This window comes from Falco rusticolus, chromosome 13, assembly GCF_015220075.1.
Source record: "Falco rusticolus isolate bFalRus1 chromosome 13, bFalRus1.pri, whole genome shotgun sequence".
NCBI classification, from domain to species: domain Eukaryota; kingdom Metazoa; phylum Chordata; class Aves; order Falconiformes; family Falconidae; genus Falco; species Falco rusticolus.
In genome coordinates, this window is record NC_051199.1 from 18947769 (window position 1) to 18972730 (window position 24962).

Below are 24962 nucleotides of genomic sequence, written 5' to 3' on the forward strand. Positions count from 1 at the left end.
ACTGCCTAAATTTAGGGCTATGTGGAAACTAAGTTTAGAGCTACAAGGAAGTTTAATTTAACAATTGGCTCTCCCCCTTTTGTTGCAAGGGAGTAAACTGTTTTTTTTCTAATAGGATTAAGATTATTGTAATTGTTTCACCTCCTGCAGCCCTGAAGTGAGTTTTCAGTAATCTTTCCACTGCTCCCATCTGAAATCAATGCTTTGGTGTGCAAGATATGCTTTCTGCGTTATATTATAATATCATTATAATAATCATTATAACTTCCCTTTATTATGCTGCTTAACACCCTTAAACTGGTGTTCCAAGGGTTTGGGTGTCCTAGGTGTATCGTGAGAATCCAAGGTGGTGATACTTTCGCTTGAACTCTAGAATACTTTTTTGAAGGATACTGTGTTCTGTTGGGAAAGCAGAGAGATAAGGAGCTCCTTCGTGAAAGGTGTGGCATTGAATTGCATGATAGTGTTGAGCACTTCTGTTACTTTACCTGCTCTTGGGAATGAAAGGAAGGTGAATTCTCCTATTCAGTCATACCCCCTAGACAAGTTGTTGCTGCTCACAATCCCAGCCAAGGCTTTAGGTCAAATAATTTTGAAAGGCATTTTTACCACTGAACCATCATGTGGTTAAAACAGACTTCTGTCGCTTCTTCCGTGAATCAAAAATAACTAGTGTTTTGAAACGGAGAAGTGTCCAATTTGTTTTTCGTTAGCTTTGCCGTTGCATTAAAAAGACAAAGTCTCATTAAGCCAATTGTAAAACTCTTTCTAGTGTAACATTAATTGTGGCATGTTCTAAATCTTTATTGCTGGTGGCAACTATAATTCTGTCCTGCTTCAAGGATGCCTGGTTTCTTAGTCTCTTGGTTTAGAATAGTTTGCAAACAGCATGGCAGCAAAATGCTACACGAAATGCATGATGTTATGTTGTTAAATAAGCAAAGATCTGTTGACTCACTGCCTCAGTGCTTGGAGCCCTCTTGTATTTTGGAAATGCAGTGAGTTATTGTTCTTTGGGGTTCTGTGATAACATCTGATGTTGTGATCTGGCAACAAAGTTTTGGAAAACTTTATCAGAATCTTGCCTTTATGTAACTTTTAAACTACTACGAACTGAATGTATTTCAGAATATGTTCATATATTGCCAATTTAGTGGCATGCATTCAGGCTGCTTACTGATATTATAGTGTTGCTGATCCACTCAATACCAGTATTTATACCTGCACAACTTAAGAAACAACAAAATTACTCTTATACAGACTTAGTTTGCAGGTTTTGCCTCAGCTTTTACTGTTTCGAAAAGTTTGTGTGCAAAGGTTCCCATGCTGTTACTATTACCTTTCATGTTTTTTTGCTTTTATCTGCATTTAATTTAGAGTTGTTGAATTCTCTCTTGGCTTTGAGCAGATCTTATGGTAATGACTTTCTCCTAAACACCACTGCCAAGATGTAGTTGAGCCTGCTGGAGGGTAGTTCTGAGACTTCTAAGGGCATCATACACTCAGAAGTTTTGTAATGTGTGACAGTGGAGCATATAAACTGAATAAAAATGTCTGTGTGCATACTGTTGTTCAGAAATAAATGGACTTTCAGGTGTACCTGAGCTTTTAATTGACTAGTGTAGAGTTCAGGATGCCCTGGCTTCTGCAGTACTTATCCACCTTTATGTTAGCCATCTGGGGTGTGTTGACAGCCACAGTTACAGTGCATATTTTCTGGTGCTTAATATTCTCTTGACTGTTCTGTTAAATACTAACTTAATTTATCTTCAGTATTTGATCTTTACATCTGCTTTTTATTTGACTTGGACCATCTTTAAAAGCTGCTTATAAAAGTAAATACATGATATCGTCACTCTAATTCAAAAGTTTAGTTACAAATTGGAGCTATGTTAGATAACTGTATGGTGACGATTTATCAGACGCCCTCTGATGCCCTGCCACTCAGCACCTGGAATAAAATCAGTAAACTGCAGTGTGAAAATACACTTCAGCTAGAGAGTACATCAAAACAAAGACAGCTTAATCACAGACCTAATTGCAGGACTTCAAGCCATTACATTAAAGGACTTAGCTGCCAATGTCTGCTGCAGCCTTAGAGTAACAGGTGAACAGGGCACCAGTTGTGTTATTTCAGTGATGGAGTGACAGTACATCTGTCAAAGCTCTTTTTCTGTACAAGGAGGCAGAGGAGGAACTTGTTCAGGCTCAGTTACCTGGTATGTTAAATAATGTCGGAGAGCGAGGTTGGCAGGGAGAGGTACTTCCCAGAAACGATAAGCTGGCATCCTCTGTCCAGCAAAACGTGTCAGCCAGAATAATGGAAGAGGTGGAACCTGGGGAAAGCAAGGCGATCTGTGAGAAGTTAAATACATCATGCATGCAGAGGGCTGGATGAAAGATCAGGGTGATGTTCTGACTGTAACATGTAAGAGAGACAGAGCAGGCAGTCTTCTGTAAAGCATCCTTGAAGAAAACTGTTAGCTCTTGATGCTGCATTAATGTACCATATTAAAAAATATATATCCACCAGACTATTTATAAAGCATATCTGCAAATATTATTTTTTTTCAAAGTACAGTATATTGTGGCATTTGGAGTGTGGGGTTTTTGCTTTGATATAGGTGATTGTTGCTTAGCCTACTAGTGTTTATCTGTGTGTTTTCCATTATCTGGGTTATTTTTCACACCTACCCAGCTTCCCAGGTAGTTAGGAGTTGATTGTAACTTACCTTGCTTTGGAGAGAAAGGCAAATTGAATATCGTCCTGAGATCCTACACAGCCTTATCTCCTATGGCTAGGCATCTAGAGAATGCATCTTTAGGAGGAGGAAGAGGATTAACAATTTGGTATCTTCAAAGCACTTACAGAAAAACTAGGGCTTTTATTAAATCCCCATATGTGAACAAATACATTATGGAAAAGTTTTCCTCTAAACCTTAGAACACTGTGGCTTATTGGTAGTATTGCTGTAGCTGCTTCAGTTAGATTTCACACAGAAGCATCTAATGTCTCTTAAGTTTAACTACAGCATCAGAAGCACTGGCACAAGGCTGTCAGATGTGACTTGGGACCTGTGGGAGGCTTGCACCCTTTCAGAGCCACAGTGGAACACCAGGCGGGATATTTCAAAGTAGCATTGGATGGTACTGTGGGCTACTGAACTGAGCCCTTTGTGTCCGTACTTTTTATCTCTGCTTGACACCTGTGAATGAGGAGGTGATGAGCAATGAGAATAACTACATCAAAACAAAAAATTGGGGTTTTTTAAAGCTATTTGGTACAGGGTCGTTGAACTTGAAAAAAGGCAAGCCTGTAGAGCTCTGGGGAAGCCAACACCTACTTGGTCTGAGCGATGGTAGCCTTGTTATTTGCACAAGACAAAGACTGGAATCAGTCAACCATTTCCATTGTAGGAAATACCTTCCCTGTACACACTTCCATTGTTGTTTTTTTTTCCTCATGCTGTTTTTGTAGAGTACTGTCCAAGCGTCCATATTATCAGCTAATCTTTGTGGTAGAAAGTATTTCTTACTTTGGATATTTAAAACTATTTGAGTCTAAATCTCACTAAAGTGGAAATGGTTTTTATTTTCTTTGTGCTCCAGGGCTCATCAAAGTTTCGTGGCTGTTGTTTTTAATTGAGTTTATGCCAGGCTGTCCGCACTGCTGTTACAATATACCTTACTGGAATGATTCATTTATGTCACAACCTGTTTCAAAAGCAAAGCATGTTTTCTTCATCTGGGGTGGGTCATATTTAGGGTATCTTATGCAGCACAGAAGAGACAAACAAAAATACAATCTTGTTTTTGAATTACTACTTTTGGTTTGCTGGAGGTGTCCCTCAAATTTTAAAATTTCCTGGCTTGTACATCTGTAGAAGCTGTAGAACTTCTATGAAAGATGAATCACTCATACAAGAAACAGGCACAGGAGAGTGATTTCTTGGTACTTTTCACTTGAGAAGTTGATTACATTTGGTTTTTGTGGAATAAAGTCAACAGAGGATTGTTGCCGTCTTGTAAGATATTTGTATCCTAAAGTACTGGTTCCAAGAATTTTGTACCAGCCCCATATTGTCAGCTTTAAAGCTTCCTTGCAAACCCGAGTAGCTGCTGCTACCACTTCACACTGCTCTAAAACCAGCTACTGTCAGACACCCATGGTCTCACCGTTCAGGAACCACTGCCTGAGGAGGGCTTTTGAATGCCCAGCAATAAGGATTTTTGTCTTGAGTGATTAAAAATCATGCCTCTGTTTCTTGGAAATGAATAATAAAATGTTAAGAGGAGGTCCCTGCTGGGGAATAAACAGCAATAAATCACTTCAGTGTTTTTGTCAAGATAGAGGGACATACCCCGAAGTGCTGAATATGCGTATGGGCATTTTCGGTCTCATGGAATGCTACCATTATGTTCAGGAAAGACTATGAACTGTATTAAGATGTGCTTACTTTATTTTTACCGCTGGTTGTTATAATCTGACTTAAATTTATGCTTTTATTAGTGTCAGATGATACTGAAACGTAATAAGATCCAGGCAGGTTTTGTAACAAGTTTCTTACCATCAGCTTTGCTTGAATGTTAACTTTCTTGTGCCCCTTTTTTTTTTTTTTTTTTTTTAAGAATTACTTACCATAAGTTTTAATTGGTTTTTTTTCTTTAAGGCAGGGGTAGCCTTTTTTCTCAACCTCCAGTGAGGCTGAGAAATGCCATCAGGTTGGTCTTTTTCAGTCTGTACTGTATGATTAGATTGACTTGGACAGATCTGCAAAAATTAAAACTCCAAACTTCATACCAGCTGCTTGTTAAGGATGGAGCATTGCATCTCTCCAGACTAGCGTGCCATGTTCTACAGAGATACTAATGACTGAGATTTTTCCTGAACTTTTATTAGGTCAAACAAGAAATACTTATTTGGGATTGGAAATTTAAAGAACAACTTTTGAAATGCATGCTGTATTTTTTTGGTGTAGCATTTGTGGGAAAAAGGGGTGGGTTGTTGGGTTTTTTCCTCAGGATTCTTTAGTTTCTGGTTATATCAAAAGGTTTGTTGAATTTGTCTTCAGATGTCTGCATTTTTGGAGGAAAATGCTTGTACATTACCATTTATGTGTGCAGTACTGACAGTCACTTATATGGACAGTGTGTGTCATCCAAGTGACTGCTGAAAAGAGCTAAATTTGAAATTAAAACTTTTTGGAGCCTGGGCTCAAATAACTTGCATGTTGCTGTTGCAGGACCATGACATCATGGAGGCTGATCTGAATAGAGGTGAGGTTTTGCAGCCTCAACTGGGAGAGCTTGCAGGAGAGAAGCTGCTAACAACTGAATACTTGGGAGTGAGTACCACTCATTAGGATCTTGAAATAAATTGATTTGCTGGATTAAGTGTCTAACTTCAGTAGCTAATTACTTTCTAAAATCTTTTCTTCAGTTTGTTGCTTGAAGAGCTGGGTTCTACCCACAAAATGCTGTGACTCTTTCACAGTCTATTTTATTAGCTGCTGTTCAGAGGAAATAAAATAAGCTTGAGAAAGGTAGCTACCCTGTCCTAGATGGTGGTCAGGCTGTGGCTTAATAATAAGCTAAAGGTAGCCTTAGGGTTCTAGTGCTATGTTAGTGCCTGTGGGCACACAAAGCAAAGTGCTGAGCAAGTTAATACTGGAACACTCTGCTGGTCTGAACTTATTTGGGGGGGGGGGGGGGAAGTTGAAAAGTTAACTGCTCCTGCAGGTGTTATGCCAGATCAAGTACTGTATATCTTACCTCTAGCAACAAAACCCCATCAGGTAAAAAAGCGTAAAATTTGCATGAATGCCGTTTAGTGTGCTGTGACTAATTCAAGATAAATGCCTTCTGGATCCTGGAGTCCATAGGTCTACCGGTGCTGATGCCGGAAGCATGACCTGACATAAGATGTCATGGAACAGCCTACAGTGACTCCAGGGAATTTTATCTAGTTACACCAGAACGCACTTTAGTTTCTGATGCAATATTCTATAGAATTTTCTCTGTGGCTCCAGTTACCTGTCTTTCCACTGCATTCTTTCTTCCCCTCCCCGCCCCCATTTATTTCTTGTGTATCAGATAATGACTCATACTCCAAAAACCAAGAAGAAGCTGTTTTGTGGTGTCCATCAGAGTATAGATGAGCCTCTCCAGAGACCTGTGACGCCAGGTTATCACAGAACTGTGTACCTGATGTAAGTCCAAACAAATGAGACTATATTTTATTTTTTTAAGCTCCTTTAAAAAAGCAACAAAAAACCACCAACGGTGTCTCATAAATAAACCTTCCCTACCCTAAGAGCACATTGCCATTGTAATTCCTTAAAGATCATCTCCAAAGAAAGGAGAATATTGTAGGTGGGGAAAGGTCTATTGGCTGACATCACATACTTGGAATTGCTGAGTAAACATTTACTGATCGGTTTGATTTAGATTTGCGTTATATCCTGCGTGTTTGTAGTCCTTTCATCTCCTCATAATATGTTCTATTGCTGAGTTGCATGGAGTGTCTAAAATGCTGGGGATCTTCCACTTTATAAGCAAAAAAGTATATTGCTCTGGGGAGATTTGCTGCCCACCCATAAGAGGACAGATTAAAAAGAAAATGGGAAAGACAACAATTTGTTATGTTGGATTTCCTGCTTTGGAAGAAAGATATTTTCTAGCGGGAGGGTCTGTGACACCTTGCTTTTGGCATGGTTGGGATCAGAGGTAGAAGGCTGCATTGTAAATGGAATAAAGAAATCTTACGCTACAGAGCTCCTTGAATATGCTCTGCCTCCTGTTAGAACAAGTGTATCTTAATATTTTAATATCTGAAACGGGACTTCTTTTCACTGTCATGACTGAGGAAGCAAAATCCCAATGAGATCTCAGATTTAAATGATTTTTTACTTGCTGTTGCATACAGTTTTGGATTTGACCAAATCCAGGTAGCTACAATACAGGCAGCAGTTTATCATGAGGATTTAATGTTTTCATTTCTGCAGATACTTAAGCTGAGAGTCTACAAGTCACTTTAACAAAGTATAGATAGTAGTACTCAAAAGTCACAGAATTGGTATAGCCAAGTACATTAAAATGTGTGGGTAACTTCAAGTACAACAGTGTAATGAAAGTAGGACGTAGAGGTGGTTCTTAGAAGAAGGTGTAAGTCTTGAAGACTGTCCTGTGTTATCCTCCCTGCCACTCTTTACTTTCATGTTCATAATTTCTATTTCTTCAAATACTTTTCTTCCTTATTTTAGTGTGGAAGATCCATACAGAAAACAGTGAGGACTGATTTAGGCTGTAGTTACACAGGTGTAGTTGAATCTAATCAAAGCCTACAGTTTAGGATAGGGAGTGGTCACAGCTTTATCTTGCCCATGTTCGCTTATTCCCCCCCCCTCCTTCCCTGTCTTCTGCTGGCATTAGCATTCATACAAGCAGGTGATCTGACTGGGAACCCTCCTGAGTCATCCAAATACATCTTTTTGGCAGCTGTGCCATTCATAGGGGATTAAATTGATTATGTTACCAGGGCCTTAGAATGGACAAGTGTAACATACCAGATCTGGGCATGGAAAAAACCCAGGAAGGCATTTCTTTTTTAAAAAAGCAAGATGAATGAAGTGCACAGTTCCAAAGCAGAAGAAGAACCTTTGGCTATCCCAGGGCAGAATTTGGCTTGAATAGTCTTGATTCTTCTTCTGAGGACTAGCCTGGAAACAATGTCGTGTGTTTGAGCATGACACCTACTTCTACCTGGTATAGCCTGAATGCAGATTTGGAGTTTTTACTTTGTGTCCTTTCTCACAGTGGTCAGCTCTTGCAGCAGCATCATGGCCATAGCTTTTGCAAGCCCTCTCCCTGTACGTTAAATGTGTACGTGTGTGTTTGTGTATAAGAAGAAAACAGGAAATAATACAAACTCCTATTATTAGCATAGTGACTATCTAATCATTTTCCTGCAGTCCTGCAAAAGAACTGCAGGCCTTAAAAATCTAAACTGGCTAATACACAGCTAATATACACAGTAAAGTGCCACTTTACTGTGGGGTCAGTGTTACTGAGTTCAGGGTCCCACTTCCCCTGCAATGTCTTGCCCATGGTGAGCTAGGAGACCTGGACTGATTCTGTGGAATCAGTTAGGGTAATTTACAAAGGGTTTTTTCAGGAGTAAATTTTAGTTACCATTAGGAGTGTCTAAGCATTACATTCCTACTTTGTGTGAAAAACAAGCTTGTGAAAACAAAGTGACTTTCCTAGGAAAGTCAGAAGAACGTTGGCAAACCTTGGGGAGTGTCTTTTATTTCCTGGTGCCATGTAGAGCACTGCAGTTTAAGCATCAGAAATAATCTCTAGGAGTGATTGTGTGTGTCTCTACCACCATCTACCCAGGCAGTACTTTTACTTAACAGTATCTTGGGATACCAGAGTGACGCTAGTTATGTATTTTGTCAAAACTGAATCTCCTTATCAACAGCTGTGTAGCTCTTACTCCTTCAAGACAGCTTCAGGTCACTGCTGGGTGCATATTAAGATCCCTTTTCTACTGTACTGGTTCTGGTAGCTTTGGGTGTGAGAAGTGTTAGTTTAATGGTGTAAAGCAGTCTTTACAGGTTGCCTCATTGTGCATACTAGGGAGGAAAAATGTAAACAGCAGAAATCTAACATGGTGAAAATGTGAAATGAATTTCCCTCCTGCTCTGGCCATATGGTAGAAATATGAGTGTTTGGTGCTCCCATGTTTTAGCAGGGAGCATGAGATACCACCCTGAATTAGAATTTTGTGCTTTACATCTAACCAATTTGTGTGCAAGAAAACTACTAGATTTTACAACAGGAAAGGACAAGCTTTTGATAGCTTTTGAGTTGTTCCAATTTTAGTACAAATTAATTTACTAAAATGAGAAAATACTCCTTTAGGAAGCCTTGCAAAAGCAAGGCAATAAACGTGACCAAATCTTAACTGCCTTAGTTTGAAAACAATATCTAACTGTATTTCATATTTAAAATAATTTAAGTGTATCAGATCAAATGGCGTGAAAAATGTCAATTTTTTGCTTGTATGCAGCTTATCTACCCAGGGACAACCAGGATAGTTGATCTGAATTATCTGAAGTTTTGGATTCAGCAGGGTAGTTAAACTACATTAAAAAATTGTGTAAATACTTGCATTCAGAATTGAAGTGAATATAACTTGTTTGAAGCTCTTCATGTGAGACTCGATGTAACGCAGTCCGTTTAAAAAACATTGTGAAAGCGGAAGCGGTTGATGGAGATACTACAACGTATCTCTTTGAGTTGTTGGTTGATACCTCCAAAAAGGGAGGAGGGGGGATTTCTAGTGCTGAATAGAAGTATTCACACAGAAAATTAATGCAGAATAGCCACTGCACATGTAGCAGCTATTCCATGCTAATTTTTCTATGACTTCCCAGTGCAGACAAGGCTCTAGTTACTTCAGATGAATTGTCATGGGATCCCTGTATGGACAAGCTCTTGCTGTATGGAGCTGAGGGAGCCAGGAAATACTGGAAAGCTGCCTTTTTTTCCCTTCCTCTTTAAATAGTCACTGGCTGAGATCACTCAAGGGGAACTGAACTACTTAATATTCTGCCAGCTGTTTCCTTAGAAACTGATTTAGTTGTAAAATCATAAACTGCCTCCTTGGACTTGCATCCTTTCTAACTAGAAATGTAGTCTGGTTACTTCAACTTGATATTGGGCAGGGAAATTTTCTGTGTCTGCCAACTTCTTTTCGCAAGCTTTTCACACTTCTCTTGCTTCTGCTGTGTTTTATTGCTTATTACTAAGCCATCTTGTCCCTGTTCTGCCCTTCAGCTACTCCAGTTTCTCATTGATCCACCTCACTTGGGAAACCAACAGGTTCTACTGATCTACTTTGCTTTAAGTCTGCATGCATATTGCTCTGTCAAGTGAAATTCTTGTAATATTCAGGAGCAAATCTTAAATCCTTGAAAAAGCTAAGTATTGAAGACCTCTCAGGCCCAATGCTATGGTCTTTTTCTTTAAGTGTCCCGCTGGTATTTTGGGTTTTCAGACTGCAAGGAGTTACGGTTTCCTTTCCTTGGCTCCTTTATTGCAGTAGGAAAAAGTGTTAATTTCAAATATGTCTAACATCAGCTGGTTTGGGGGAGCTACAGTCATGCATTTAAATTATGTCATTAGCACTAGTTTGCAATATGAAATATAAAATAATTTCAATTTCTTCTGTATCATTTCAGGTAATTAGAAGAAATTAGAATTTACTGTCATACAACTTTTTATACTGCAAAGATTCATCACCCTGCATTCTCCTTTCTTCTCCAGGCCAGAAAACGATACCAGTTCTTGTCATGATAGGGATGAGAAGCTGCAGTCTCTGCTGGATGATCATCCTTCCGTTTGTGGTGGGAGCAGGTCCAGCATCTCTGACGTCTGCATTTCCCCTTCATGTAAGATGCTTTGTGAATGCTGTTGATAACTTTTGCTGTCTTTCTTGACTGGGGCAGGCGTCTGGGGCCTGGCTTGTGCGTTGTAGATAGGTTTTCTTTTTTAAATGTAGCCTTGGAACTGGCTCTCCATTTATAGACCTTGAGACACGCAGTCGGATTTTGGCTTGAGCTGAATGAATGGCTACAGAAGGTAATGTGTGGTCAGCTGAGACCAACGGGTCTTACTTGCCTCGCTCCATCTTGCTTCCTGTGGAAGCACCAAGGATCATACCCAAGGCTTCCGATGTGCAAAGTATACTGTATTTCACTCCACGATGTCCTCTGCCTAGGGAAGGAGCTGCAGCCCAGAGACAAGTGCACTCCCCGACAGGCAAAGCCCCTTATTTAATCAAATATACCCTTGTTTGGATCTAAATGAATCACTGTCTGCTGGCACCTGCAGGCTCTGTTGGCTAGACCTCTGTATTAAAGTTGAAGGCAGCTGCAGTTATCTGCTTAGATTTGCAACTACATTCAAACCATAAAAGGTTGTGGAGGATGGGAAGCCCTGTGCTGTATAGCTACATTGTGGATGCTGCTGCTAAACATTCTGTCCTTGCAACTTAAACTGAAATGAATGCGAACTCAGCTGGACCTGAGAGCTCAGAAACATGTGATGGAATTTAAAAGGTTATAGGCTTCTGACATACTCTATATCTGAACTTTTGATATCCAGAGGATCATGGAACTTTGGATGTGGGAGTTTCAGCCTTCTTGCAAGGATTCATTAACATTTCCAATTAGGGATTTAAGGCAAAATGTTCTGCAGTCTTAGATAAAGGATCTTGCAGCATATCCGGTACAGAATTACTAATAAGTTCAGACAAAGAATGCCTTTACTTTCCTGAAAAATATGCTTTGAAGCAGTAAAGGAATAGCATACTTTTTACTCTCTCTTCTATTTTTTTAAATTTCCTAGAGGAAATGAAAAGGATTCTGAGAAAAGTAACCAAGGTCTTGCAGACAGGAATTTGCTTGTGTAATGCCTAGAGCTGGTAAATACAACATGCTGAATGAAAGCTGTATGATAGAAGCAGGTGAAGCTCCTGTTCAAGATGGGCACTTGGGTTCTCACTGTTGTATAGGCGTGACAGGGGCTGTCCTCAAGCCTCGCTTTGCACAGTAGCACCTTGAGTACAGCTGAGCCCGTTCCACAGGGAGGTTAGCTGCCCAGGGGCAGCAGCTCAGAACAGCAGAGATTGTAAACGGATCACAAGCATACTGACTTGACAGGTTTCCTATAAAGAAGAAAAAGATGGAGTTTTACGTACTCATGCTTCATAAAGGCAATTAAGCCAAGCAGGTATCAAATGTGTTCCTATTTGCTGTTTTATAGTGTAATTGGATGCAATTTCTAAGGCCTTATGCAGCTGCCAAGAGCCCAGCATACCTTCTAAACCACATTTTGATAATATCTTGCCAGTGTAATTCATTAACTCAACCTCTGTCACTTTTTCTGTGCTGCTGATGCTGTCTGGCAGTTTGTAGAGATTTGTGGGGAGGTTTAAACAGGGAGCTTGAATGAGTCAACAAAGTAAATGTTGTTCATTTTTGATGGAGAGTATTTGATACGAAGCCTTCACGCTGAAGAAACTCCTGCCAGCTTTAATGTTTCATATTGTCAGAACTTTGCTAGTATCCTCTGTCTAAAACAGTTTGTTAGCTGTTTGCAGTCAAGATTACGTGGAGGTAGGTACTAATGAGACTGCTAGATTAAACTCTTTTCTTGTATTCGGAATCTTGGAGGTCAGACTATACAGCATATTGCAAGTTTATATGCATTATACATGTAATAAGACAAATAATTTTTGCGTGTGGCAGAGACAATTCTGCCTAGCACTAATCCAGGCTATAAACCAACACTGAGCTACTTGAAGGATTGCCAGAGGTTTGTTTCAGGTTTTTGCAAGTAGCCAGTAAAATACATGCTTGTCTTTCTTACCTTTTGGGATTTAGAAAGGAGGAGTAGGAGAGAAGAAAAGAAAGACTGCACTGCTGGATCCCCGGGTTGTTCATGTCAGTAACAGAACTTCCATTCTGTGTAATGATAATTGGTCTGGGTCTTTGGACATCCTCAGTTTTCCAAAAGGTAGTGGGTTTTGTAATTTTTAAATTGGACAATCTTTAATTTAAGACAGTGGAAAATAAGCCCTTTCTCTTTGAGTACCTTCTAAGATAAGGCAGGGAACAGTATGTAACAGAAAGGTGTAAAAATAATTGTACTGCTTCCAGAGACTCTTATCATGCCCTGCCAAACATCTTTGCTGTGAAGGAAATACACAGTTTATTGACTTCTGATCTTGGTCTGATGGTCATTATGCAGTACCAGAAACCTACTCACTTCAGAATATGTGTTTTTCAGCATCACGTGAATACTTTGGGATTCAGAATTTCATGCAGTCAAGTCATGAAATGAATAGCAAGAGACCAAAAGCGAAAAAATTATTAGAATAAAAGCTTTATGTGAACAGTTAGCATCATCGAGATCATGTCTCAAGGGAACTTAAGTTTAGCCTCAAGAAACCTTGATCCTGTCTTGTTTTCTAAAAATGAAACCAGTTCTTAATATTCTCCATGCCTGGATATATTCAGCTGTTCTTGAGTCAGTCTGATTTTTGCCTGGGTCCATTCTCCCTTTTTATCACTTTGGTGAAGAATCAATATTTCTGGCTCTCTTTTCCTGTTTGTCTCCTGTGAGCAGAAAACTTGTGGACTAAAGGTGAACCCTGATCATCTTACTACACTTACGCTGAATGTCAGACAGAACATAGGCTGGGCAGCCAAACGCTTGTCTGAAAATGACCTGACCTGCATCCATATCAGCATGTGAGAGCAAATCAGAATGGCAACCTGTCCTGAGCACGGGAGGAATGGAGCTAGGAATTTTTGCTAAACTCTTACTGAACTTGCACATCTTGGTAGCCTTGCGTCTCAGCAAACTGACTGCCCATCCCTTCTCCATTAGTGCAAGGCATAAAGTGAGGTATATTCAACAAATGCAATAGGCCTGAAGTCTGACAGAAATGTAGAACACTTTTTTTTACAGCAGTTGTTGCCTGTTATTATGGATACGTACAGATAACTGCAAGTGTTTGTATTCCTGTGGCTTTTAATGAGATAATGGTCAATAGTTCATATATGTTGACTGATGGTCTGCATGCTCCTAGCCCATTGCAAATGCAGAGTGTAGCTGCTTTGAAAATAATCCAACCATGTTTTACTTTCCGCCTGCAAAGGGCTGGAAGTATGCATACTTGCCGTTGGCTTGGCTCAGCTGATAAACCATAATGCACTCTGCCACGATCTGTAGCCTGCTATTATCTCAAGGTTTCCTTCATACAGGAGGAACTGGTGACTTCACTGTGTTTCTAGTAGAACTGTAGAGACAACTCCTCACTGAAATGTGCTTCTTTTTTAAATAGCAGTTGAAATGAAGTCATCTGAAGTATTCTCATCAGGCCATAGAAGGGACCGAAGCATCCCAGCTGGTGACAGTATCTTGTCTTCCCGATCTACTGACTTCACCCAGGACAAAGTAAATGGGCAATCACATAGGTATGATTTATCCAGAAGAGTATCTAAAAGTGCAAGAGGAGTCTGAGAGGACTTACCAGCTAATTCCATGCTGCTGTAAAGACAATCTGTGAAGTCATTTGATGTATGATGTAGTCTGGTCTGAGACAGCTGTGGTGGTACTTGCCAAACAAAATACCCTTAGCTGTGCCAGAGGCAGCTGTTCAGTTTTCTAAGCATCTGGTCCAGAATGGGAGAAATCTCAAGCAAGACATTATTAATGAACTTCACATGTATACACAACAGTCTTCTGCAAATAAAACTTCCTGATTGCTTCCTTAGATCACTCTAGCCCATGAAAAATCGTTTACTAGTAAAGAAATAGGTAGGACTGTGGGAACAGGGCAGGAATTAACTTGCAGAAGGAAAAAAAAAATTAAGCATTTAAGTGGATTCAGAGTGTTTAAACATGCTGAGTTGCTAGCACTGCTGACCAGAGTCCCTGACTTATTGGCTAGACAGGTGTAACAAGGGAGGCAATATGATGAGTTCTCCCAGCAATGTTTTTCAACTCTTCCTTGAAACAGTTTCTGTCAAAAGAAAGAATTTTGCGCTCCTTCTCCTGTTCATACCTTGAACTTTCTGTGAAGCCTTTGTCATGTGTAGGACTGTGATGTTATATCTTGGATGAGAACTAGGAATTCATTAGCAATTGGACCATGGTTTACCAAAGTTTTTCAGGGCCCGCATGTGTCCTTCAGACATTAACAGCTTTTTCCTATAGCTAATTTGATTGGGCCAAGTTTTAAACAGTGAGGGTAGAGAAATTCTAAAAGCAAGTACATTCCAGAAGTAAAACACAGAATGGGTGGAGGTGTGTTAAAGGAGGGGTTTTACCAACTTCTTATGGATCTGATTTTTCAGAAGTGCTTAGTTATTTGTCAGTTAAAGCTCTAGTGCTTCTGAAAACTGGGCTGTCTGCTTAAGGGTGGCCTACAGATGCCTCTGTGTGTTTCGGAGGTTTGGTGTGGTTTTGAGTCCTTGAGTTGGAGGTTTTTTTCCCCAGTTGTGCTGTTTCCATGGTGACATCTCAGAAATTTTATAGTGTCAACAAGTTATCACTGGTTAGCGCTGAAGTGCTTAGTAGTCATACCCCTATCCCAGCATTACTGCTTTTATTTCTGTTGCCTGTCCTAACAGTAGCTAAACCCATCCTACAAATACAAGTAGACTATGAGAATTTTGTGGCCAAATACTGCTTGTTTTGTGACAGAGACAGATTATTTTTCAGGCTCTGGCTTGCAAAAAGCAAGCCATATTGGAAGCATCTTGCCCCCCACCTTGGTGAGAGGCTTTGCTTCTCTGCAGTCATAAGCTATTATTAAAAAGACGTGTCCCAAGTAATCTTTACTTTTTCTTCATAAATGTATGTCTAAATCTCAGTAGTAGATGGATCTCTAACTGAAGGCACAGGTGCAGTATCCTGCAGAAGAAGATACTGTCTTTTCATTGCGTGCTTCCTTAGCATACATACAGTAATTTTTATTTTCAAATGCAGCCTCGAGTTACGGATGTGGGAATATAGCTGTTCACAATCCAAATGAACACAGGGTATCCTGTTAATATTTGTTAATATGTTGGTGTTGCAATAGCTAGACCTGCCTTTTCATTCTTTCATTCTTGGAAGCATACTTTAATTAGTTTGCAAAACAAACAGAGTGAATAAATCGATGCTTCAGTGATAGTTTTGACCACTGCAAGAGATGTAGCCTTCCTACTAGGCAAATATCAAGACCTTCATAGAAGAGGTACGTATGAGAAAAGGAGGGCTGAGTTGTGGTGATGAAGCAGTCACTGCTATTTCCCCTCTTCCTTAGCAGTATAAATTGGGAATTGAACCACACAGGGATAAGAAAGCTTAAACAGTTTGAGAGAAGAATGAGACCCTAGTAGTGACATGTCTATTGCAGTTGTTTATTTCTGCAGGAGTAAGTGATTGTTCTAGCTGATGTATGTCAGACTGCTGCTCCTGCTTGCTATTCCTTACTGCATTTTGATCATGTAAGGATATAGATCTGTTGTGCTTTTTAGCTAATGAAGGATAAATTTGTAATAGACTTAAGCTTACAATTGTGGCTGGCTGAAAAAAGCCCTTTTATTGTGACTATGTCCAGAATCATCATAATAAAGATCTTAAACTTTGCAGGGTTGTCTTAGGTTTCTAATGGTCTTTTTTTTTCTGGTAAGCTGTTAAAAATGGCCAAAAGTCCCGAGTGTATTTCTCTTGCAGAAAATGATCTAACTCATCTTTGTGTGTTTAACTCCTGTCGTGTCTCTTGGTTGATTATTCTGATCCCAGTGTCAGTCTGTTGTGCACTTTTTTTATAACCAATTCTTTCCATTGTTTCCAAATAAACAGTTTTCTTCTTTTTCAGTGCAAATGTAGGCTTCTGTGTAAGTTTGTTATGGGTTTGTTTGCTTGTGGGTTGTGGTGGGTTTTTTTGTTCCAGCACTTGCTCTCAAATTACCACACCTTGTCATAAATGACTCCTTTACCAAATACTACAGAACATTTTCCCACAGCAGATTTTTCTGCTTCTTTCTTCATCTCACCAAGTTCTAAAGGATGCCAAATAGCAGTTTTCTGTGTTATTCTGAGGCTTAATTGTTTTCTGTTGATCTTGGCCTGTTTATTGATGTAGTAAAAGATGAGGTGGTTCTGTGACACCCGGGCACGAAGAGACCAAGATCTGCTCTGCATCCTGTAAGAAAAACAGCAGGGTTTTTTTTCAGTGTTTGCTACCAGTTTATGTCATATAATCCTTCCCTGAAGAGTTTGCAAAGGTGTGAGCCATCCTGTGTGAACATTGTGTGTATCTTTTTTTTTTTTTGGTAAAATATAGTTACTCTGGTTGCAGTACTTTGCTTTGTCTCCAAAGTGCTTACAGCCTTACCTAGCTGCCCACGTTACTGCGGTGGAACTCTTGTAAAAATTGTTGATGGCTGTAAAAACGCTTCTCAGTATATGGGAATACAGGTCCAGGATTTTGTTATCGATTGCTGAGTAAGGGGGAAAAAAGCTCATTTATAGCTTATAAACTGCTGTGAGGCTGTTGGATCTCCCTTTTTTATCCACATTAACATACCGTAGTACACATGAGATTACCGTGGAGAGCACTAGAGAATTGAAAACCCGGCTCACCCAGCTTTGGTTCAAGACCAAAATGAATGAAATGACAAAAAAGCAGTAACAATGAGACTGTACTATGGAGAGAGATATTTAAACATGTCAGTGGTCCGTGCCTTGGGGTTTTATATAGCCAATCTTACTTTCTTGGATCTGTTTTGCTGGTGTGTTTCTGCTGCCATCTGCCACCTCCTCCTTTGAAATGAGACAAGTGTAACACTTCTAATAGAGATAGGTAGAGGGCTGCAGAGATGGCTCTTAGCAGGCCAGTTAGCAATGCCTCTGTCCTTAATGGTTAGCATATACATATGCAAAATATAGACAATTAATGCTATTTAAAATACAAAAGAAAGACTAGCTCACATCTCCCTGTAAGGTGAAGCACGGGTATGGATGGGCTAATCAGCACTGACTCAGCAGCATTCCCAGGGGAGGAGGGGAGATTACATGTCTCGAAAATCCTCCTAATCACCCTTTCTGATGGTCACAAAGGGTTCTTTTCATGGAGCTAATAACACCGGGACTTTCCATTTTAATCACCTGTCTTTGGATAGTGACTTTTTCGCTCTCCTGCCTTTCGTTCTGCTTTTATGTCCTTTTTTAATATGATGAGCTTTTTCATGTAGCTGCTCCTTCAGTTTAACTTTTTCTCCTTTTAAGATAAAATTGACTTACTAAAGCAAACATGACTATAGATTAGAACTATTTTAGAGACTTGGTGTTTCCTGGTAGCCTCCATTTTTGTACCTGGGAAAGAATATGTTGGTGCTCGGGGGAGGGAAGGGCAGTGTATCCTCACGCAGTCATGGACTAAATTTTAAAGAACAGTATTCTTGCAACACAAGCAGACTGCAAGATAGCAGCAGCTGGTTTATGTTCTTAGTGTGAACAAGAAACTTCTGTGCTTAGGGAATTTATTTCATAGATGCCATCACAGCTCTTTGCTCTTTTGACCAAGCCTTCAGGGAGTGCTACAAATGTGGTCACAGCCAGGAGCCAGGGAGGCTGCCTCTGTCTGCCAAGACTGTGACCTATACCTGGGAGAAATAATAGTGTCTGTGCCCTAAAACCATGTATTCCTGTGCTGTAGCGCATATATATATATATTATATATATATGGTTTTTGCACCTCAGATTAAGTCTGTGTGATAAATACAACAGAAAACAAGCTAAAGATCTATTACTTGTTTGGAGGGGACCTAACTAAACCTGTTCAATCCTGTTGTCCAAAAAACCAGGTTTGAGTGGGATAGACAGGTCCATAGAGCCAGATTTAGAGGCTGTGTGGTGAGTACATGCCCCAGAACAGTACCTGTGGTGTCATGTTCCTTTCCATGTGCAGTTTCCCTGAATTTTGAGCAGTCAGTCATGCTGTCACAGCACGTACTGCAGGTTTCACTTGGTTGCAGACGTACTATGCATACATACTTCTCCATGCATTGCTAACCCTTTCCATCTCCTCCTACAGTGAGTTTCCCTCAGCCTTCACCAGCAAACCTAAGATTCCTCGCACTCCTGAAGTGCAGAGTGCCAGCCCTAGAAAGGGAAAGGTCCCAGGCATTGCCCCACAGTTCTCTCAGTCTGGACCCCAACAAACCAGCCGTCCCAGCTCCTCAGGATCATCCACAAGGAGCCAACAGAGTAAGTGGGGAAGAGTCATCTGTTTGTCAGTCCTTGGGGTGGGAAAGGAGGGAGCACTGTAGTAGCTCTCCAGGAATGAAGTCGTATGCTACAAATGTGCCAGGAGTATATGACATTGTACTTGTCGTCTGCAGGTTGTACAACCACGTAATTATATCCTGCCAAACACTGCTCCTATTTCCAGGCTGTCATGTGAACGGTTAGGAGACATGCTTTTTCCTGTCTCTGGGTGGAGAAAAGTGGCCCAAATTCTCAGAAGTCTGGGGGGGAAGCTTCTAGGCTCAGACTTTGTCTAATGTCATTAGACTTTTTCCTTTTCTTTAGACACTTGTTCACTCCACTGTGTAAACTGTTTAATGTTCTTGAATTTGGATCCCTGGGTGTGTCTGCACTGTCTACAGTGTGTCTACTGAATGTAGACCAGATGTCAGGCAGTTCAGAAGATAGGCTCAGGGCAGCCTCGTAAGCAGGCAGCCACACATGTTGGGCTGCTTGTGGCAGTCACCATTCTGCTGGAGACTTGTATTTAAGAGCCATATGGATGTGTCGTTGCCTGAAGAAGTTTAAGCAGTACTAGTTTGTGGTGGGCTTGGAAGAGAGGTGGCTGTGACTTAAGGTTGGAGGGAAAGTATGGAGGACGCTTGCTTTAAGCAGCCAACGCAAGCCCATTAAGTGGAAACGTTGATCTCAGATGCTCACCCAACAGTAAAACAGGTGTATAGTGTGTAAGTTGTGGGGAGTTAGGTTTTTGGGGGTTTTTTTGTGGGGGGAGGGGCAGGGGGGCAGGGAAGAAAGATTCATTCTTCAGTAATGCTTTTTCCCTGCAGCGTGGATAGAACTAGCTAAATTCAAATACACCTAATACACCTCTGGGCCCATCATCAATGAAAATGGTAGGAGCCATGTGCTGTGTATTTAAATTTCAAATGTGGTGTAAGTTTAGTGATGACTATTTGATCACAGTGTAACATTAGCTCTGTTCTTCAGCTGTAACTGTTATCTTTAAATATTTCACGAAAACATGGTAACTCATAGTACCCTGCAAACCTTCCCAAGAAATCTGAAGTGTGTGTATTTTGTTAGTTCCTCATTACAGGTAGGGAAAACGGAGCACAGAGAATTGAAATAACCTAGTAAATCAGCAACATAACTGGAAAGAGCTTCCTAAGTCTTCTGTGTTGCTCACTCACTGTCATTCCACACAGTTGCGTGTGCAGGGAGGTGGCATGGTTTCATTCAGGGAGTACAGATGACGCAGTGGAAGGGAATGTCCTTGGTGGTTAAGGGAGGTTTTGACCTAAAGAGGACTTGTTTGAACGGTCCTGTGCTTAGGTAATACTGCCAGCTCTTTCAGCTTTACTTTTGCTGCATATGTCCTGTGTTTTACCTCTGACATCAGTGCTTTCTGTTTCCTGTGACAGGAGCACTGTTCTGCCCTGACTGAATGTGCTGTTAACACCTGGGAGTCTGTCCCTGGTTCCTGTCTCAGTTCATTTACAAAAGCGCTGGCTCATTGAAAAGGAGCTCTGCTGAAGAAGGGAAAAGCATAGTGTGTATGTGTGCACACAAAACTCCTCTGCACGTTCTAGTTTCTCCAGGGTGTCTTTACACTCCGGGTGCATGTCCTATGAAAAATGCAACATACTTAGGTTGCTCTTGTAGGGCTCTGGAGTAAGTTCCTTTTCCAGTGTCACAGTGTATAATTATTTTATTTTGAAATTGCATTAAAGCAGAGCGTAATCAGAGTTCTACATCGCTTGGGTTTCCTTGTTGATTCAGTATAAGTAATTTTAAAGACCAGACTCTTGGATTCTTCTAATTTTTATTGGATAGGATTTGTCTTACAATATAGCTCTTATCTTTGCTGTGTCTGTGCATCCTAAAGCTGAATTTGTAGCAGGCATCACATCTTAGCTATGTGTCCATTTTCCTTTTCTCCCAAGTTTTTGTTTTCTATCTGTCCACCTGTGTCATGAGACAGAGTTGGTGTCAGCAACTGAATATTAAACTCTTATCTTTCCGCTAAAATAGCAAAGAAATTATTTTGCAAACAAGTAGTTTTCCATTCACTCTGCTTATATGTATCCTGCATTGCTGTCTGCTGTCACAGGGCACCTATTAGTTATTGTTCATCTTGCAGGGGCTTTCACACAGGTGTTTATAATTGGGAAAAGTGAGAGGAAGGTGATAAGGACCAGATTTTTAAAGGACTAAAAAGGGCTTTAAGCACCTATGTCCAAAGTTAAGGCTCTCAAAGGTAATTCCCAACCATTACTTAAAGGTGCAGGGAAGGCATCTGAAGCCAGTAAGCCCCTAATGTTTCCCTAGTAAAGCTCTGTGCTACTGTTTGTTTAATTTTCTAGCTGAATCATCTGTAAGTCAAAAATTATATCAGATGCACAGATATCAGCAATCAGTAGATTTCAGCAGTTGTTGTCTCCCTTTGGCTGACTACGTAGGCATGTCAGCTTGTAAGAGGCTCTGTCTCAGTGGCAGACTGTCTTTAGTTTGTGGGTTTCTTGGTATTTCTGGAGAAATACACGGGTTTGTAGCTGACAGGCATGATGAGAAAAACATGAGTTTCTGATTGTACTTACTCTATGTGCTCACTTATTTTAGAGACACGTTTTTAGCTTGCTTTTAAATATTTATTAGAGGTCTATTTTCTGGAAATAAGTTGCTTTTACATGAGCCTAGCTGGACTAGCTGAACTGCTCCTCTTGGAGCATGGAGTGTGTGGAATGCCTGAGGAATGCAGAGGAAGCACAGGTACTTAGTGCAGCTGCAGGCCTGGGACCAGATTCCTGCCTGAGATGTAGCCCACTGCTGTTAGCTGAGCTCTAAAGCTGTACCTTTAAGCAAAACCAAGCTCCTCCAGATAAAACCAGCTATTCTGGGATTTTCTGTGGATTCCACTTCCTAGCTGGTACAGGGGTAAGTAACACTGGCAGCATGGCTAGAACAGGGGGTAGACCTCCAAGTTTAGACTTTCAGCTGTGCTTATGCACTCATGTGGACATGGCTGAATGTTTAAGCTACTCTGTTACGCTGCATCTGCTCCAAGCAACTCTGCTTGGGCATGCTCAAGCTGTTTGCAGTGTAGAGAGTCCTGTCTAGGGCACAGCGGAGCTAGGGTAGTACAGAAATCTTTACCAGAAGAAAAGAAATTATTACTGTCGGGAATGCAACTGGGCCCTGGTGACTCCCTGCTCCTCCACAAGTTCTTTCAGTGTCCCCTGACAAGTGGCTGCCATCAGTACATTCTGCATTTTTAAGCTGAAACATCAGTGGTTAAGGTGCCTTTGTGCGTGTTCTTTGTGGTGTTTGTGTCACTGTACAGGTTGAACAAGTGTTGCCCTCAGGCAGCTCCTGTCTTGTAATAAATACTGCTTTCAGCTGACAGACCCTTTCTTGCCATTTTTCTGCAGGCAGCCAGTCCTACAGGAAGTGAGAACAGCTCCTTTCCTCGAGACTCGCCTGTCACATTGTTGAAGGACAGAGCCAGCTTCCTGTAATGAGCTTTACTGGCAACCTGCAGAGAAGAGGGTGAGGTTGCTCACTGGCATTGCACAGTGATTCAGGCATTATCTGATGGAATGCACCTGTTGTCTCTAAAACTAGCCAAGACAAGAGCCTTGTTACTACAATTCAAGGTCGCAGCAGCAGCCCAGGACTGATACGGGAGATGAATATAGTCCCAGTGTCTCCAATAGTTTACTCTATATTGACGTTGCCACCTTGAGAAGAAACTTTTGCTCTATGCCTTCTGTGTCCCAGGGTAAAGGGCCTTTGGAGACAGTATGTAGGGCTCAGCACATGAGTCTGACCAATTAACTGTCTTTTTTACATATTGCTTGCTGAACTAGCCTGCCACTTGCTTTTTTTAAATTACACCTTTGTAATGAGTTGGAAGGTATCTGTTCAAAGGTTCTGCACTAGGAGGGAAAATGTGCACCATATGTGCAGAGCCTCACTGCCTGGAGCTGTCTTGTGTGGAGCGAGATCTGTGTTTGGCCACCAGAGACTGGAGAGAAAGTATTTCATTAACTTGTGATGGACCTGTGGCAGTTGAAAAACACCGTGCCAGTGCCCAAGGCAGCATCCATGCTCACCTCTTGATCTGATCAGCAGCTTTATCTGCAGCAATTACTCCTATTCCTTCTTCCTACGTTTTTTTCTTAATTCTAGTTTAACATTTGTGGAATGAATAATCCATTTTTTCTGCTGGAAGGACGGACTTCATTCATAGAAGAAACCATAAGAACATGAACAGATCAGAAGTAACTTTCTCTTTACATGTGGCTGTGGACAATCTTTGGTCTTTGTTGCTTTTTTATATGTATCGGTTCTGAGCAATGGTCTGGTTATGTCTTACGGATTTTGTGCTGGTCTTCAGTGAATCTGAAGTGCTGGCTGGGCAAGAGAGGTCAGGAAGCCCTCCAACTAAATAAAAACCCCAGCAGTTAGTTCTGCCAGTGAGTTACAAAGGTAGTGCTCTTTGTTGTTGTTTCTCTCAAAAGTAACAGGGACCGGGAAACACTAAAGTCTTCACTGAGGGTTGGCTTTACAGTAACACCCCCTCATGTGACAGAGCTGTTAGAGCAACAGCAACTAATGCAGTTTATCTTTGAATTTGGCTGCTGCCTCAGCAGCAGTGCACAAAAAGCAGGCAGCATATTTGCCACAGGTGGACTTCAAAAGCAAATGCTTTAACAGGTACAAAAAGGGAAAAGGTAAGGCTTTTGTTCTGGCATTTCCATTTGGAGTTTGAGAAACAAACAAGTGGAACACAGTGTGAAAGGTAAAAAGCTCTGATAGTGACACTGCCTTCCCCTAGAGCAGAGAGTTGTAAAGCCACCAGTCATTTCCTTAGAACCAGAAGAAAGCTTTACACCTCTGCGGAGGCCTTGAGTTGTGCCAGCAACTGAGGAGTCAAGGCCATTTCCTGGTGTGATGCAGTTCCCATGGAACCTGCCAATATCAGTGATGCTGTGTCAGGTGTTTGCAGGAAGAGCTCCCACACACAACTTCAGGTAACCCCTTTGGATAATAGATTTTAAATTGGAATCGGGTTGTTTTATAGGAGGAGGCACCCCTGGTTTATTATCTAGCATATTTGTGCGGAAGTTATAGTTTACTGCTCGGTAACTTCAGGGTATCTAAAGGTCTAACATAAAGCGGGCAAAGTATGGGTGTTGCTTTAATTCCCAAACTAAATAGAACATAAAGTGATTATAAACACTTGATAGCCTGTGTGGCATAGATCTCCGTGCTAGACAAAGAAATCACAACAGATCTCTGACTTGTGCTTAGATTCATCCAACTCCTCTCAGAGTTAATAAACACAATTAATGGAAAAATGTCCTCTGGTTCACAAAGGGCTAATGGAAAACAGCCGTAAAAACTCACCTAGTGGTTTTCCAGGGTAGGCGGCTTTTCTTCTTCCTTTGAAATGCTGTTTTTTCCAGCATGTAAAACCAATGGCCAAGTTGTTAACACTGAAGTGCTAAGCGCATGCATTTGCATACGTGGATAACACAGAAGGGTAACACAATGCTCCAGCAGTTGAGTTTTATTTATTTTATAGCAGTGCTGAGTTTCGTATTGGAACAGATCTGATTCTCAGATGCAGAGCAGCTTTTGAACAGTGTTGAGTGTAGACTATTTTGGGGCAGGGGGAGCAACCACCCCAAAAACCTCACTGGCTTTACCATTAGGAGGTCAAAACTGTATCACTCCTTACAGGTCAGCTGAAGGTGGTTGGTAGGTACAGCTACAACTGCTCCACGATACCAAGATTCGTGAAAAATGAAATGCATCTTGCGGAACGGTACTGCAGTCAACAAGCTGAAGCGTATGTACTTGAGCGTTCATTTCTTATTCTGGCCTGTTGCAATGCAGAACTCTATAGGCATGTTTTTCCATGTTCAATTCTTAGATGTTTTGAAGTGTGAGTGAGTGTAGAGTTTGAAAAGTGAGACCAGTTTTTATGTTAGTGCCTGAGAAACTTCATTTTCCAAATACTTCAGAGAAACTATGGATATGCTTAGAAATTAATTATCTGCTGAGCAGTAAGTTGAGGGGCCAATGCAGTAAAGTGTCCTCCTTTCCTGTGTTGTTCACAA

General features: G+C 40.9%; 1 protein-coding gene across 6 annotated transcripts in view; it reads left to right on the forward strand.

Annotated features, from left to right (window-relative positions):
• ARMC9 (armadillo repeat containing 9) overlaps positions 1-23320 on the forward strand; it is a 67552-nt gene extending 44232 nt beyond the window's left edge. For 4 of the 6 annotated variants that reach the window (XM_037406975.1, XM_037406981.1, XM_037406979.1 and 1 more), the window contains 6 exons: positions 5244-5345; positions 6094-6209; positions 10333-10457; positions 13919-14051; positions 18665-18837; positions 22266-23320. In XM_037406975.1, coding sequence (XP_037262872.1) covers positions 5244-5345; positions 6094-6209; positions 10333-10457; positions 13919-14051; positions 18665-18837; positions 22266-22288 — 672 coding nt within the window. In that variant the 3' untranslated portion in view covers positions 22289-23320. The remainder of the gene's footprint in view (positions 1-5243; positions 5346-6093; positions 6210-10332; positions 10458-13918; positions 14052-18664; positions 18838-22265) is intronic. The other 2 variants (XM_037406978.1, XM_037406980.1) reach the window with 2 other exon arrangements.
• Positions 23321-24962: the final 1642 nt, after the last annotated feature.